General features: G+C 44.6%; 1 protein-coding gene across 1 annotated transcript in view; it reads right to left on the bottom strand.

The window, feature by feature from the left end:
- Window positions 1-17,809, bottom strand: part of CCDC88B (coiled-coil domain containing 88B) — a 98,653-nt gene that overhangs the window by 8,758 nt on the left and 72,086 nt on the right. The window contains exons 14-24 of the mRNA XM_030219306.1: window positions 9,539-9,676; window positions 7,953-8,993; window positions 7,444-7,571; window positions 7,229-7,367; window positions 6,823-7,029; window positions 6,316-6,477; window positions 5,019-5,296; window positions 4,667-4,810; window positions 3,724-3,910; window positions 3,484-3,629; window positions 3,176-3,271 (exon numbers count right to left, since the gene is read on the bottom strand). Coding sequence (XP_030075166.1) covers window positions 3,176-3,271; window positions 3,484-3,629; window positions 3,724-3,910; window positions 4,667-4,810; window positions 5,019-5,296; window positions 6,316-6,477; window positions 6,823-7,029; window positions 7,229-7,367; window positions 7,444-7,571; window positions 7,953-8,993; window positions 9,539-9,676 — 2,666 coding nt within the window. The remainder of the gene's footprint in view (window positions 1-3,175; window positions 3,272-3,483; window positions 3,630-3,723; window positions 3,911-4,666; window positions 4,811-5,018; window positions 5,297-6,315; window positions 6,478-6,822; window positions 7,030-7,228; window positions 7,368-7,443; window positions 7,572-7,952; window positions 8,994-9,538; window positions 9,677-17,809) is intronic.

Genomic DNA, 17,809 nt, shown 5'->3' on the forward strand with positions numbered 1-17,809 from the left:
TTTAAATACATTTAGGGGGACTTCATCAGCTTGTTATCACTGGCATCCCTGAGGAAGATTTGTGAAACGGAAATTTCTGTTGGACGTTTGGGAACTTACAGTGTATGAGCGACGGAATTGCAATGAAATATTCAGATAAGTTCGCTCCTGTTTGTTTCTCTATTTCCAGTGTGGACTTGAGTTAATGAAGTAATAAGAATTTCCTTTACTCAACCATCAGGAGTTTGTTTTGTTCCTCCTCTAGGTGAACTGTGGTGACAACAAGACATTTGTAAAATTTATTATTAGTTTTATTAGGTAGTGATTTCACATTGCACTGTGTATTTATTCACGGAATTGAAAAGTTGGGGTGTTGATTGGGGAGTGTTTCATGATGTATAGAGCTTTTCAAGTGAGCTGCTCTTGTGGCGGTCTGACTCACTGAAGTTTTGCTCAGCTGTATGTACAGCCCAGTGTGTTTTTTCTAGCAAAAATGGTGCTGGTACTGAAATGGTAGGCCACTGTAAATAATGGAACATTAAATTGGGTTAGGGAGGGCAGAAGAATTAACACCACCCTTCAGGAGTGGGGTGATCACTGAGGGACCCACCCCATAACAGCCAGGCCCCCTGCAACCAGTCACAGAATCTATGACAAGACAGAATTGGTGTGTAGAGCCTGAGCTCTATCATTAAAACTTGGGGTCCATGGGTCAATTTTAGCAGATAATGGAAAAGGTGCCGGTACTCAGTACCCCCATGTACCCCCCTCAAAAAAAGCCCTGGTACAGCCTATACTGAACTCGCCACTGCACTCTTAAATATTTATTTAAAAATGTATTTAAAATTAGATCTATTGCGTTCATTTGTTGGGCTGTGTTCTACTACTATCTGTTTGGTTGTGTCGCCAGACTTTCACATTGTTGGGATTGACTCTTTGTTGTTTGATTAGTTTTTGTCTCTCCCTTGGGATTCTTTCAGTTGTTATTAATAAAAGATGTTTACTCTTAATCTAAGTTTTGTAGTACTCAAATACAGTATTTTACCAATTTATCTGTATTCTTACATTAATTCAGTGTTTCCCAAACACTGGGGAGCCGCGGCAAATCCCAACCTCCCTCCCGCCCGAACCGCTACTGCATACAGCAACGCAGCAGCGGCAGAAAAACAACAACAAAAAATCCAAGTGCAGGACTGCAGCAGCCTTCAAGCATGTGCTGTCAGTTCTGCCGGTCCTCTACCGTCGGAACTGGAAGTTGACATCAGCGAGGGCAGAGGACCAGCAGAGCTGATAGCACATGCCTGAAGGCTGCTGTGGCCCTGCGCTTGTTTTTTTTTTTTTTGCTGTTGTTGTTGCGGCATTCGGGACTCAGAGCCGACTGCTAAGGAAGCCAATATGTCAGTACTCTCTGTTTCTATTCCCATTAAAAAAAAAAAAAGCAAGCAAACCTATGAGCTGCTGCATCTGAGCTGTCATTCTTTATTGTTGGTAGCATTTTTTATTTAATCTCACTTATATTTTTTAAACATGCTGGTAGAATAGTAATTTGTTATAAATCGTAATCAGTGTGTTATTTGGAGGGGCTGGTTAAAGGGACACCGTACCGCAGATAAAAAGATGGAGGCCTGTGTGGCTGGGGGGGGGGGGGGGGGGGAGGCGAGAGACCTGTATGGCGGGGGGGGGGGGGGGGGTGGGGGGGCGGAGGTTCTGGGGTGCTGCGAAAAGATGATCGGACATGAAGGGTCCAGTGGATCTCTATGGCAATATACACTTCTTTTTTAATTATTTTTTACAATATTCAATTTTTCTTGTTAAAAACGAGGAAAAGACCTCAAAACGCCCTACCGCTTACTTTTGATTTTCAGTGGCTTCAATTAGGGGCGTGGTGTTCATCACTGGTCATAAAAACCTCGTCGTTTATTTTTTTATCTTTATTTTTTCACCGTTTGAAATATTCCTTTAACCTTTATTTATCCTTTAAAAATCTTCAATGCTTTATTTTCAAAAAAGGTCTATTTGGTTTGACCATATATATTGTAATTGTCTTTTCACTGTAAACAATTTTTAATATTTGAAGCAAAAAAGTCGAGCACTTATCTGTTTCCCGACGGCGGCCACATCCGTTTCACTTGATTGGCTTCTTTAGGGGCTGTGCATCGACATTTCATACACAAAGGATAGCATTGATCAATTTGTGATTACATTGTATCCTGTTGGCAGTTGGCTCAAAAGAAGCGTATATTGCCATAGAGATCCACTGGACTCTTCATAATAGTTTTTGGATAACCATAGGTTTAGAGTTTCAGATTGTTTCCTCTTTTTTTGCTATTTACGGACATGAAGGGTGCAATGAACTGAAAATGTTTGGGAACCACTGCATTAATTCATACTTTAACTCAGACTGTATGTTATCCAGGATAATAATCCTATAATGCATTGTTTCATTGCTATTATCTCATCTTCTACTGTAATAATAACTGACATACTTTATATTCAATATTTCTGTTATACCTCTGTTCACCTTCCAATGTTTTTTCTATCAACTTATTACTGCAAGCCACATTGAACTCAAGGCTCCTTGGGATAATGTGGGATATAAATGTCATAAATAAATACATAAACTAATTGGGGATCTTGCCTATTCTTCTACCTAAGATACAAAAAAGGAACAAAAAAATGTATAAAGACCATCTTGGAAAAGGAGAAATCTTGAAATCTTCCTGCTCTGTAGCTGGCAGATGGAGTGCATCCTTAGCAGTGTGAACAGACTAACTGGGTAGACTGGATGGTCTTTTACTTCCCTTATCTAATAGGTTACCATGGAAGGTTTTAAGGAGAGGATGGAGGCAGGGTGGAGTTTCAGAGAGGAAAGAAGCAAGGACGTGATGAATGGAAGGCTTCGAGGAAGGATGGAATCAGTAGTAAAGGGAGGAGTTATGGGGACAGGAGAGGCAGAGTACTGATACTCACAAAGGACTGAGGGGAGGGGTTTGAGGGAGGGCAGTACAGAATGTGGTACATGGAGAGGTTTGGGGAGAGGGAGAGGGAGGAGTTAGGGTGGTAGTATAGGGAGGGGCTTGGGGGAATGCAGAGGCAGGGTAGAGTTATAGGGAGGGTGAAGGGTGAACGAAGGGTTGTGGCACAGAGAGTGTTTGGAGGAGCTGGAGGCGGAGAGGTGGTACATGGGAAGACTCACTTGGCCTTGGGGATGGTAGGCTCTAGCACTCGGTACTGGTCCATGATCTTCTCCACCAGCTTCTGCTTCTCACGCCTCAGTTCATTTAATTTATCCCTAATATGGAAATGAATGAATTTGAATTGCTTTGTGGTTTGCTTGGAACAACACTGCAGAATAGAAACGAATACATTAAATGAAAGGGAGGCATGGGAGATAACCCCCACTGAGGCAAAGACCCTACTCATGGAAGAATCAAAGCATCATGAAGATCAGAAGTGAGAGGGCAGGGATCATGAGGTCAAAGTGTAAGAAGCGATAGCTCTCACATGTACTGTCTCTGCTCCTCATGGAAGTGATCTTTGCTCTCCATGGTCTTCTCCATCAAATTCCGGTTTTCCTGGGTCAGCGTCTGAATCTGGTGTAGCAGGTGCCGGTTCTCTTCCTCCAGGTTTCCCTTTAACTGGGCCAGAAGCTGGGAGAAAAGAGGTAGATGAGAATTAGCTTCCTCCTTCCCAGATACAAACAGAGTTGTGAGCACACATGGCATATGCAGCAGTTCTGCCCACCTCACATTGATTGCTAAGTTTGGTAGTGTTAATGTCGAGCTGCTGGTTCTGCTCCTTGATGCCACTATACTCTGCCTCTAGCCTGGTCTTTTCCAGCTGCAGCCCGTTCATCTGGCTCTTCAGAGTCTTCACCTGGGCTATGAGTTCTTCCTGCTCCTGTCCAGAGTCGGTCAGAGCTTTTTTTAACCTGTGGAAACAGGAGAAAAGAAAAATGTCAGAGGGCCTTAACTGTATAAAGCGCCAGTTTGTGGTGTCCAGAGTGTGCAAGAAGATGGAGTAGCTGAACCTGAGCAAATGCCTCTCAGTAAATGACACAGGAGCAGGGAGCAACCCCTACACCATAATATAAAATACATACTGTGCTGTACCATAACATCATACTATACAATCAATTACAAAGCAATTTAAGTAACAAATTCCATAAAATATTGTAGGTCTGTTCATCTAAAAGTGATACCAAATGAATGAATTTTTCATTTCTTTCTAAAATGCATATATTCCTCCATTTGTAAAATCTGAGGGAGCTCATTCCACCATTTTGTAGCAACAACTGCAAAAGCCTGAGCCTAAACCTTGGAGGACTAATTTCCACTAAAAAAGAGACATTTAACAACTCAGCACTCTGACAATGAAGAGTATGTGTTTGAGGGAGAGGGGCAGTGGGCATCTGTGACTGTGGCATGTCACCCATGTTAGCCCCTGTCATGTGCTGCTGAAAATGTAGATAATCTGTGGTATAGAAGAATGATTATTATAAATACACATAGCCAAAGTCAAAATACTTTGAAAAGGTCCTCCAGAGGGACCATACTTGGTTCTGTATGGACAACATAAACTAATAATGTCTGATGTGTCCCTTAAGAGGGATTTATTTTTTGGGGGGGAGGGACGGTGGATTCTTGTGCACAGGGGTAAAGAGTTGACGATGGAATCCAGGTGATACCTGTCGTGTTCCTCCTGCAGCCTCAGGCAGTCCTCCTCCAGGGCTCTCTGCTTCCATCCATCTCTCTCTATTCGCTCCTGCTCCACCTTTAGGGCCACTTCCAGCTCCTCCAGATGTGTCTTCTGCATTGACAGCTGGCTGTGCCTGCAGTGCGATAAAAACACAAAGATGGCAACACTGCAGCAGAGCACAGGGGATGTGTGACAGAGAAGCCCCGGGGAAGAATTCATCAGTGCAATCCCCTGCTTGTCTTGTATTGACATCATACTGCATTCTAGGTCTGCCATGTGCTGCAAATCCTCTCCCTGTATCCAGCACCTCCTGCAGTCAGAGCTATGCCAGGGGTTATTACCTGCCCTGAAGCTCCCTGTGCTCCAGCTCCAAGCTCCTCAGTGCCCCCTTCAGTTTGCTCTGCTTCTCCATCATCCCCTCCAGGTCAGCCTCCTGCCTCTCATGTAGAAGCACCAGTCGCTCATGGTCCTTCACCAAAGAGTCATACTGACCCCGCATCTTCTCACGCTCCTGCAGTGCTAGCTTTGCCTCACCTTCAAGGGTGCCCAGCTTTGTCTGCAGCTGAGCTACCTGAACCACCAGCGTGGTGTTCTGTGAGCTCAATGAGGTGTTCTCTACCTGAAACACACAGAAGACACAACAGTGAAGAACTTTAAGCTCCAAGTGAGGCTTTCTCTACCTGACACACCCTGAGGATGTATCTTGGGTGTGTGCTGGTGTAGGTCATCCTGCATTTTTTATCCAGATGTGCACGCTGGGAGATTTGTATTTCTTACCCAATGGCAGATACAGAGCATTGGGCATCTTACCTAGAGGTGACAACTGGACTGGGATGCTCTGCAACTCCTAGCCAGAGGTGACTGCAAGGCACTCTTACTTGGCTGGGGGGGGGGGGGGGAGGGCAGGTGCTGGTCCAGGGCATTATGTGTCTCTTATTCAGAGGCAAGTGCAGGGCACTAAGGGTCTCTTACCAGGAGGCGATGCAGGGCATTGAGGGTCTCTTATCCAGAAGTGAGTGCAGGGCACTGAGGGTCTCTTACCCGGAGGGTGCAGGGCACTGAGGGTCTCTTATCAGGAAGCGAGTGCAAGGCACTGTAGTATCTTACCAGAGATGAGGGTAGGGCATCAAAGGTCTTTTACCCAGAGGCAAGTGCAGGGCACTGAGTGTCTCTTCCGAGAGGCAAGTGCAAGACACTGAGGGTCTCTTACCAAGAGGTGATGCAGGGCACTAAGGGTCTCTTATCCAGAGGTGAGTGCAGGGTACTGAGGGCTTCTGACCAGGAAGTGAGTGCAGGGCACTGAGGGTCTCTTATGCAGAGGTAAGTGCAGGGCACTGAGAGTCTCTTATGTGGAGGATAGTGCAGGGGTCTGAGGGTATCTTACTTGGAGGTAAGTGCAGGCCCAGGGTACCGTTCATCTGTTATCTGGAGACAGGTGCTGGTTCAGAGTGCTGTGTGTCTTTTACCTGGAGGTGAGTGTAGGGTATTATATGTCTCTAAGTGTAAGCGAATGCGGAGCACTGGGCATTTTTATCCAGAGATGAATACAGGGTGCTGTGCTTCTTTTATCTGGAGATGGGTGTAGGGTGCTGTGTGTCTCTTACCCAGAATAAATACAGGATTCTGTGCTTTTCTTACCTGAAGGTGAGAGCTGACCGCCTGTACACCTCCACTTTGTTCTTGCAGGCACAGGCTATGTTTCTGTAGGGTCAGGATTTGGGTCTGTAGGTTTCCCAGGTGTGATTCCAGCTGCTGCAGCTGTGATGTTAGAGCCTGCTTCTCTGCTGTCAGCGCTGCATTCTGAGATCAAGAAGGTTGAGTGAGGGGAGTCAAGACGGGCAAAGAAATTGAAGAAGAAGCAGATAGAGAGAATGGAAGGAAGGCGGGACAGAGAGAAGGGGAGAGTGAAAACACACAGCCAAAGAGGGAGATGAGAGGGACAAGTAGCAAAAGGAAGACTAATATACATAGCATTTCTCCCATGGTGCTCATCTTCTCCGCCTGAGATCCCTATGCAATGAATTATCTAGGCCTCAGATCTGAAGGCAGCAATTCAGTAGGGAAGAAAAGTCAATCAGTAGGAGAAGGCATCAAAACCTGGATCTGAACCACCTGACACCGAAATAATGAGCTTTTGAGACTTACACTGCGCTCCACTACGATGAGCCGGGCACTAAGTATCTCTCTCTCATCTAGTCTCACACCAGTCTCCTCCTCTCTACCCAGATCCATATCGGCTCTCCTTACACCACTCTCCCCCTCAATAGTGGCTTCTGGGTCCTTCTCCTTCTCAGATTGAACTCTTGGCAGCGCCTCCATTTTCTGCATCTGGTTCTCTGGACTCTGCCTAATCTGGAAAACAGAACAAATAGGCCATTCATCTGCTAGAGTTTCTCCACTGCACGACAGGGTGAAAACACATTGGCTATGGGGAACAGAAAGGGATAAGAATGTGGGATGGGAGGTGAAATCATAGAATCACAGACTTGGAAAGGGAGAATTTCAGGTTATTCTCCCTTCAGCACCTTAAGGAAGAGACACAAACACTCACCATCTGTTCCTCTTGGGTCTGCTGCTGATTGGCACTCAGCAGCTCCTCTAGCTGCTTCTTCAGGCCTTGGATTTCATCTTCCTTCATCGCCAGCATGGTCTTAAAGGAAGACTCCAGTCGCTGCTCCAGGGAATGGAAACTGCAAACCAGAAGCTTTCGGTAAGTATCTTAATCATGAGAGCATGTGTACGTTTTGGAAGGTGAAAGTCCCTCACCTGTTGCTCTGTTTATCTTGATCCTGCAACTCGAGCATTGATTTCTGCTCCTTTTGCTTCAGTTCCTCTCGCAGCTGCTTGAGACTCATCTCCTGCTCCTGCACCCGCACCTTCTCGGTCAGTAGTTCCTGAAGACAACACCAGGAACATAGAATAGGTACAGCTGGAAATTCTGCCACATCCAGTGCTCATGTGCCATGCCCTACAGCACCTCCTGCTGAGGGATGCTGGCACAGCTCTTGGACTACTCAATAGTGCCTTCTGAAAGTGAAGGGTCTAAAGGAGTTATGAACTTATCCACAGCCATTCCCTACAGCATCTCCTGCTAGAGGAGGCTGGTAATGCAGGAGCTCTGAGCTGCTATTTAGCCATCATCTCCTTTGGTACTGCAAGTACTGAGACCTCTACCACACCTGGACCATGTGCATCATTCCCTATAGTATCTCCTGCAAGCAGAGACTAAGAATGAAGGTGCTCCTCCGAGCCTGTGCTCCTGCACTATGTCCTACCTCTTGTAAAGAAAGCAGAGTCCTTCTATCACCAGCCACCTGCTGCTGCAGTTCCATCTTCTCCTGCTGCAGTTCCTTGACCTGGTTGCTCCCTTCCTTCAGCCTGGTCACCTCCAGACTGAGCAGTCGGCCTTGCTGCTCTAAGCTGACTACTCTCAGGCTCTGCTGGTCCAGCTGGGCCTCCGCTGCCTCCACCTGCTGCCGCAGTCGTCTGTGCTCCCTCTCCAGTTGTTTCTTGTCCCGCTCTGATTGGATCAGGGTCACCTCCAGAGTCTCTTTGTCATGTTCCAGCTGTTGGACAGCCAGCCTCTGCTCCTCCAGCAGCTTTCTCAGGCTCTCAGCCTCCTTCTCAGCCTCCTGCTGCTCCACTTCCATCTCTTCCACCCTCTTGCGTCCATTCTCCATCAGCTTCTGCATCCTCTGATTTTCAGCCTGCAGGCTCTGTTGCCTGAGTTCCAGATCTTCTCTCTTCCTGATTGTGGTTCGGAGCCCCTCTATGTGCCTCCTCAAGCTCTCCTTTTCTTTCTGCAGCTCTAGGTTCTCATACTCCAGCTGACTCAACAAGGTGCTCTCCAGCTTCTGCTGCTCTACTGTCTTCCTAAGAAAAATATTCTCCTCCTCCAGTTCTTCCAGCTGCTGTGACATTCCTTTCAGCCCTTCCACAGACCTCTTAAGGCTGCTGTTCTTGCATTCCAGCTCTAATACCATTTTTTCCAAGATGCTCACTTTCTCCTCAGTCATCTCCCGCTCCAGGACCTTCTTTTGGAGCTGCTGGTGCTGGTGTTCCAGGTGCTGGAGTTCTTGTTCTGCCTTCTTACTTGTGGCCACCTGGTCCCTCAGGTCCACCTCTTCCTTCTGAAGATGCCGTTTCTCTTGCTCCAGCTGGCTGATCTTGGAACTGCTCTCCAGGACAGTGTTATGAAGGATCTTGTTCTCCTGCTCCAGGTCCTTCACCCGGGCATCCATACCCACCTGAGATCGCTGGCGCAGGGACTCCAGGGTATGGTTAAGACTGGCATTTTCTTGTTTCAATTCTTGGGCCTGAGAAAGAGAACAAATAGGATGTTTTCTCATATTTTGGGGTGTGATTGCTATTGAACATTGGGCAGTTAAAGGGAGGGTGGCTGGGCATTCATAGGAAATGAATTTTATGTACCCTGGAGTGGGAATTTAGATAATTAAGTGTATGTGACTATATATGTATGTTATTTCATAGGGGTTTTATTTTATTTTTGGGATGACTGTTATTTAACATTGAGTAAGCGAAGGGAAGGTGGTTGGATATTCTTGGAATTGAATTATGTACCCTGTTCATGGTGTGGAGGGAGGTTAGAGGATTGTATGTCTGTTACAGTATGGAGGTTTCAGTGTAATTTATACTGTAATTTTATATTGTTTTATTATTGTAATCCACATTGGACATAGACTGTGTCATTGATAAGTAGAATTAAAATCCAAATTAAATTAAATTTCATTGCTTACTGTCTCAGAGCAAATACCCCTCATCCAACCCCCAAATTAAAGGCTCTCACTTCAGTCACAGCTCTGGGGGTCTAGGCCTTAGCTTCAGAAGGGTAGAGACTCACCTCATGGCTGGCCTGTTCCTGCAGCGTCTGCAGAGTATGCTGTAATCTCTCTTTCTCTGCTAGCAGGTTGGAGCCCAGCTCCTCAGCTCTCTGGGTGTTTTCTCTCTCCTGGCTCAGGTCTGTTTGCAGCCTTTCTATCTACAGCAAGAGCAGAACCATAGGAGTCAGCAGAATTACCATTTACCGCATCCTCCACTGCCTCCTGCCTCCCCCTGCAAGTACATTCCCCATATGCACCTATATGTACAAACACAACCACATGCATGCATACCTCCAACATACCAAATCATATATATGCATGCATAGAAATACAAAAAGCTAGCAATGTAGGGAGAAATTTTATATAACAGGCTCCCAGAAACAGTCCTATTAGCATGCAAATGATCATGCATAAATTTACACCTGCTCCAAAGGAGTAAATGCATGAATGTATTCTCTGCATGTACCCATATATTTTATAAAATACACATGTACCTCAGTGGCATAGCTATGGGTGGGCCTGGGTGGGCACAGGCCCACCTTGGCTCAGGCCCACCCAGCGGCAGCACTACACTGATCTCTCCCCTCTTTCCTCCATGGTGTCCTGGCATCTGCCCTCTTGTCTCTGAACCCCATCTCTCCCCAGTGTACCTTGCAGGCGTCCCCGGTGCCTGCGATTCAGTTTTGCTGCTTGCGCCATCCCCGCAGGCTTCCATGTGCCGCATTCTTGCCCTTGTTGACATCATTGCCCATTTCCTGCAGGGCCAGTGCAGGCAGCAAAAATGAATCACTGCAGGTGCTGGGGACACCTGTAAGGTACATTGGGGAGGGATGGGTTTCAGAGACAGGAGGGTTGATGCTGGGATGCCGCGAAGGAGAGAGGGGAGAAACGTTGGATGCAGGATAGGTGAAAAACCTGCAATTTAAAAACAATATCTCTGGGAAGATTGGGGTAGGGTTAACATATGTCTTCAGAAAAAGGAGGACAGATTAAGCCAGTCTGGGACCTGGGTTTTACTTCCATTACTTTCAATAGAAGTAAAATTCGGACTGCCTCAATCTATCCTTTTTTCTGGAGCCATATGGTAACCCTAGATTGGGGGAGAGGGTAGACATGGAAGGACCAATCCAAAATACTGAGTCTGGATATGCCAAGGTGATTTGGAAGGTGATTTGATAACAGGAGACAGCATGATGTCACAAGGCTGAAGCCAGTCCCCACCCAGTTCACCCAAAGAGGTTTTAATTCTCCCCAATGCAGCCACCATCTTGGTACACCCAAAACAATGAAATTGATAGGGTGACAAGCTCTGACTACTGGCTTCAGCCCACATAATGGGCCAGATAGGCTCATGCCATCTCCTGTTATTAAACCTCCTTGGGCTACTGTGATGTATATTGCAACTCCACCCTAGCTCCACCCAAATTATGCCCCAGGACAAGGTCAGTTTTATATGTATTGTGGCCCCTACGCTGACAATTTTAAAGGGCCTCCCTTGATTAAGGAAGTAAATGTTAGGGTTAATAGACAATAAATTTTTAAAAAATATTGAAAACAACCAACAATAGTTGGTAATAAAAAAATAATTATGATTATTTTATATTGTAATTTTCATTATTTACAAATGCATTTACAAAGGTAATGGACCTGCTGAACTAGCTATTTTGGACCAGTACTGAACAAAACAGGAAGAGATGAAAGCCTAGTTCCTTTTCGTTATGCAATCCCTATGCTGAGTGTTCCACCTTTCCAAGAGAAGGCTAGCTCTCTCTCTCAAGAACTACAGTATTTGAGGGTGAAGTTTGTAATCAAGACAAGGATAATCTTCCTTTGGTAGAAGAGATTATTCAAAATCAAACCAAAATCCGGCTGCTTTGCACCAGGAGGAGCCTCAGGCATGTGACTAATTGCAGGTGATGAGGTCAATGGCAGAATCCATATATTTAATTCTGTAAGTTTCCTATGCATTTGACTGTTACAAAGCTCTCTACTTTCTCACCTGTCACCACATTCCCACAGCTACTAGTGTCGTCTACTCATAGAACAGTTGGTTTCAGTTGTCCAATCTATTCCAAAGGGTAAGCCTGGTGGCTGCCATTTGGATAGCATTTTCATTGAAGAACACACAAACATGAGAGTATGAACAAGAACACCAATAATTAAAAGATAGGAGAGAGCCAAACACACAGAGTAATCATGGTATTGCAAACTGAATAATACAGGCAATAGATCAGATCAATCATCTCTGGTCTCAAGTACAAAGGAAATGGTAAAAAAATGTGTCTTTAATAAAACCTTGAATTTTTTATGGGACTGCTCTGCACAAATAAATTTAGGAAGGTCATTAATAGTAGGCCTGCTTGGGACCAGGTAGGACCAGACAGTTAGAATCAGAAGAGCGAAGGGATCGAGAGGGTGTGTAGGGGGAATAGTTAAGGATAGCAAGTAAAATGGAACCTCTAAGTAATATGCTTTATGTGTCAGACATAAGATTTTAAACACAATGCGAAAATGAACAGGAAGCCAATGGAGACACCGGATATGCCTCATATAAATAATTCCCAGCTATGTTTGCTTAACTAATCAGGATCTGCCAGGACTAGTGCACCATCAGTTCATCTAGCCCTTTATGCTTTGGATCTCATCTTCTTAGAAGACCAGTAAGGATGTTTGCTACCATAGCAACTGTAGTTGCTACCGTCAACAGGCAAAAAATCGTGACAATCTTGCAGTGGCCAGGAAGGTGCACGTTCTGCTTCTTTGGTGGAGATGGTCTTCTACCATCATCAACAATGCCTGTAAATGGAATATAGAATGCTCAAGCAAATGTTCTCAGAAGATGTTTACTTGATCGGGGAGAATGTGAAATGTTCCTGTTTCCTTGCACTCATATCTTACTCGGAGCTATATGTTTCTAGATCTCATGACAAATCTTAACCCGTAGGTTCACCAATGATTCTTGGACCTGCTCTTTTTAAAACATTTTTGTGATATTGTGGAACAGTTAGCTGGTAAGGTTTACTTCTTTGCACATGATACAAAAATCTGCAATAGGGTAAGAACATAAGAATTGCCATACTGGGTCAGAGCGAAGATCCATCAAGCCCAGTATGCGGTTTTCAACAGTGACCAATCCAGGTCACAAGTACCTGGCAAGATGCCAAAAGAGTAAACAGATAATATGCTGCTTATTCCAGTGAATTTTCCCAAGTACATTTTAATAATGGCTTATGGACTTTTCTCGTAGGAACTTGTCCAAACCTTTTTTAAACCCTGCTAAGCTAACTGCTTTTACCACATTCTTTGACAACCAGTTCGCCACAGGACATCATTCAAGGTTATCCTTCTGGTTTATAAAGTTCTTTGCTCAGGTTTTCCAGAGTATTTGTCACGCCTTCGGATCCCCTATGTTCCTACTAGAACCTTGTGTTCCATTCAACAAAATGTATTGATAATTCCATCTTTTCACATTATTACTTTGGACACTATTAGAGTGAAAGTTTTTTGTGCTTCAGAACCATCCTTTGGAATGCTCTTCCAACTTCTTTCAAATTAGAGCAGTCCTTGGAAGTATTTAAAAAGAAATCTAAAAACGTTTTTGTTTAGGGATGCTTTCGAAAAACCCTAAAGGGTTATTTCCTGGCCTCCCGCCTTGGCATGTCCACGGACAGCAGGAGAGAGTCACAGCTTCTTTGTTGTTATCAGTTTGTTGTTCTTTTTAGTTATGTTTTTTCTGTTCTCCTATCATTATTGTATTTCTTTCCTTGCTATGGTATTTTATAAGTAAACCACTCAGAAAGGCTACTGATTGGGCGGTACATCAATTACTAAATAAAATCAAGAATACTATAATGCCTCTATATCTCTCCATGGTGCGACCTCACCTTGAGTATTGCGTTTAATTCTGGTCACTGTATCTCAAAAACGATATAGTGGAATTAGAAAAGGTTCAAAGAAGAGAGACTAGGGCTCTTCAGCTTAGAAAAGAGATGGCTGAAAGGAGATATGATTCAGGTCTACAAAATCCTGAGTGTTGTAGAACAAGTAGAAATGAATAGATTTGTTACTCTTTCAAAAAGTACAAAGACAAGGGGACACTCAATGAAATTACATGGAAATGCTTTAAAAACAAATAGGAGGAAATATTTTTTCACTCAAAGAATAGTTAAGCTCTGGAACTTGCTGCCGGAGGATATGGTAACCGTGGTTAGCGTATCTGGGTTTAAAAAAGGTTTGGACAAGTTCCTGATGGAAAAGCCCATAGTCTGTTATTGAGATGGATATGGGGGAAGTCATTGCTTGCCCCAGGATTGGTAGCATGGAATGGTGCTACTAATTGGGTTTCTGCCAGGTACTTGTGACCTGGATTGGCCACTGTTGGAAGCAGGATACTGGGCTAGATGGACCATTGGTCTGACCGACCCAGTATGGCTATTCTTATGTTCTTTAACATAGATATAGACAACAAATTCCAGAGTTTAATTACAAGTTGAGTTTCTCCAATTTGTTTTAAACTTACTACTTAATCCTTGTATTACCCTAGAATTCAGATTGTTTGTAGATATGTTCTCAATTATGCTTTGGTTGCTCACCTTGCCGTTACATTGATACTCAGTAGATATCTCTGTGAGACAGTGTATATCTTGCGATGTATTTTTTGCACTTTTTTCTTCTCCTAGATGTTTATATACCCTTTTCTGCTCAAGTTCTTTTTATGTCACAGTTGTCTATCAGAGAGATCTTTTCAGTTTTACTTTCCTTTAAGGAAAGTTGCCTTAACACATCTGCCTAGGTCTAAGTACCAGTTTATGCATGTCTCAAACATGAAAAGCTCTTCTAAAATGACTACCATCATGTCCTACCTTACAGAAGGCATACTGCATGTGGACGAAATACTCAAGAGAACCTTTCAGACAGCCTCGAAGGCATGGCAAAGTTGCAACTTGTACTTAAGAATCCCCAAACTATTTCTACTTGAATTCCCACCTGAACAAAAGAAAGATGCGAGTGAAAGATTCAACAGAGAGAACTGCCTCCACTTGTCAAGATTTGTCACATTCTCAAGTACTCTAAAGCAAGAAGGCCAGTTCTGAGACTAAGAAAATCATGGCAAAGACATGCTTCTTGAAAACTACAGCAATTGAATTGCAACTGCTCAAGAGCTAAACCCTAATAGAAAAATGGAGACAGATTAGTTTTTGCAGCAGAATCTCTTCTACTGGGAAGTGTGCAGGTGTTGAGATGTCTTAGACAGATTAATTCGACTAACTAAAACCTCTATGTTTAGTTCTGTCTCATAAGAAAACTGTGGTGGAGACAGAGATGTGAACCTCTGAAGCACCCAACCTAACATAGGAATCAAATGGAATACATACCACAGTTTTCCATGAATCTAGGACCACAGAAGCAGTTACAGACCTTCAGAACTAGTCTATTTCTGATAAGTGAAAAAGTGTGGAAACTCGCTGTTGGTCCTCATTGCCATAAGGTCTAGAATACTACTACTACTACTACTTATCATTTCTAAAGCGTAATTGTCATGGGTGCAAAAGGCAGCAGGAGGCAGGAGCCATTCCTCCAGATTGAGACGGTGACTGTTGAACAAATTCTGCTTGAATGTTTTATATTCTGGCAATAGGCACTGTAGACAGAAGAAGAAAATGCTTCTCACACCTTATTTGTTGAGTTAATCCACAGCAGTAAGCTCTTAGGAAGAAAACACCCTCAGTACTTTACTGCCTGGATGTCCAACCACCACCTAAAACTGAACATGGCTAAGACCGAGCTCATTGTCTTTCCACCCAAACCCACTTCTCCTCTCCCTCCACTCTCTATTTCAGTCGATAACACCCTCATCCTCCCCGTCTCATCTGCCCGCAACCTCGGAGTCATCTTCGACTCCTCCCTCTCCTTCTCTGCCCATATCCAGCAGACAGCAAAGACCTGTCGCTTCTTTCTCTATAACATCAGCAAAATTTGCCCCTTCCTCTCCGAACACACCACCCAAACTCTCATCCACTCTCTCATCACCTCTCGCCTTGACTACTGCAACCTACTTCTCACTGGCCTCCCACTTTGCCATCTATCCCCCCTTCAGTTCATTCAGAACTCTGCTGCACGTCTTATCTTCTGCCTGGACCGATATACTCACATCACCCCTCTCCTCAAATCACTTCACTGGCTTCCGATCAGGTACCGCATACAGTTCAAGCTTCTCCTACTAACCTACAAATGCACTCAATCTGCAGCCCCTCCTTACCTCTCTACCCTCATCTCCCCTTACGTTCCTACCCGTAACCTCCACTCTCAAGACAAATAGTAACATAGTAACATAGTAGATGACGGCAGAAAAAGACCTGCCCAACAAGATTACTCATATTTGCTACTTTTTGTGTATACCCTACTTTGATTTGTAATTGTGCTCTTCAGGGCACAGACCATATAAGTCTGCCCAGCACTATCCCCGCCTCCCAACCACCGGCTCTGGCACAGACCGTATAAGTCTGCCCAGCACTATCCTCGCCTCCCAACCACCAGCCCTGCCTCCCAACCACCGGCTCTGGCACAGACCGTACAAGTCTGTCCAGCACTATCCCCGCCTCCCAACCACCAGTCCCGCTTCCCACCACCGGCTCTGGCACAGACCGTATAAGTCTGCCCAGCACTATCCCCGCCTCCCAACCACCAGCCCCGCCTCCCGATCTTGACTAAGCTCCTGAGGATCCATCCCTCCTTTCAGTACCCTTCGCCACCACCGCCAACTCCAGGCTCCGCCCATTCTGCCTTGCCTCACCCCATGCTTGGAATGAACTCCCTGAGCCCATACGCCAGGCCCCCTCCCTGCCCATCTTCAAATCCTTGCTCAAAGCCCACCTTTTCAATGTTGCCTTTGGCACCTAACCAATATACCTCTATTCAAGAAATCTAGACTGCCCCAACTTGTCATTTCGTCCTTTAGATTATAAGCTCCTTAGAGCAGGGACTGTCCTTTTTTGTTAAACTGTACAGCGCTGCGTAACCCTAGTAGCGCTCTAGAAATGTCAAGTAGTAGTAGTAGTAGTTTTCCATGAAGAGGAAAGTGGAAACCCTGTAGCAGTAGACAAACTATGGAAACCTCCAGAGACTATGATACTATTGAGACCAAGCTCCTTTTGCCACCTGATCCTGATAGAAAGCACCAACAGGCTGGTATTTGACGTTATTATTATCCAAATGGGAGTTTCAAGCTTCAAGGCTGACATCTTGGAATAAAATGCTGAACTAAAGCTATTTCATCATATGCACTATGCTAGGAATTCCAAGGGAAGATTACACTTGTTATTCTAGGAGTGTAGTGACCAACAAGATTTTTTTTTTTTTGAGTAGCCATACTAGGTCCATTGTGGCAACACTCCATGCTACCAATCCCAGGGCAAGCAGTTGCTTTCCCATGTCTGTCTCAATTGCAGACTATAGACTTTTCCTCCAGGCCAAAAGAACAAGAGAACAAAACTCTGTAAGGGACTTCATGTGCGCCGAAGGCTATGAGTTACATTTATGGATGCTGCCATTGATTCCAGTACTTGTATCTATCTAGTCCCATGACCGAGGATCCAGAAGCCACCAGATGTAGAATTAAATTGGGATACTCCCTGAGCACAAAGAAAAACGTATATGACTTGATGATGTATCTCTCACCTAAGAAGTATAGGCCTTGACAGGAAACTAATCTGCCTTAGGTGAGATTGACCACAAAGCCAAGAGATTGGAAGAAGGGTAGTACTTGGGCTGCCATTTCTTCAGTATCTTACAGAACAATGGCTCAAAAAAAACCCAAACAGATATACAAAATGGATGCCCTCTGAATCCGTCTTGGCAAATAAAGGTGCAACCAATAAAACTTTCTCAAAGAATGCTTTGGGAACAGTTTCTCAAGCCCAAAGGAAATGCGGCAGTCAACCAAAAAGAAATGTGATGGCTCAAAAGAAACAAATAGTAAAGCCATTTGACTTGCAAGGCTACTGTCCTGGCCACATGGTCACTATTGCTGATCAAGGTTTCAATTTTGAAGTAATAGGTGTATATTCAATTATTCAGATAATTTTGGAAGCAGTTTCATTGTTCATGATGGATGTAGGCAGAGAGGTAGCCACCTGTCCATCCCTGGGAAGAAAGAAGCCCCAAGACCTCCTTGTAACAACGGAGCCTCAAGATCTTTTATTGCCTGCTTTACTACCATTCTACAAGGATGGCTGTTGCAACTGCAAACTGGATAAAGTGGTAACAGCTGTGTGAGGGAGTCTATAGGAGAC

The sequence above is a fragment of the Microcaecilia unicolor genome, chromosome 11 (assembly GCF_901765095.1).
Source record: "Microcaecilia unicolor chromosome 11, aMicUni1.1, whole genome shotgun sequence".
Classification (NCBI taxonomy): domain Eukaryota; kingdom Metazoa; phylum Chordata; class Amphibia; order Gymnophiona; family Siphonopidae; genus Microcaecilia; species Microcaecilia unicolor.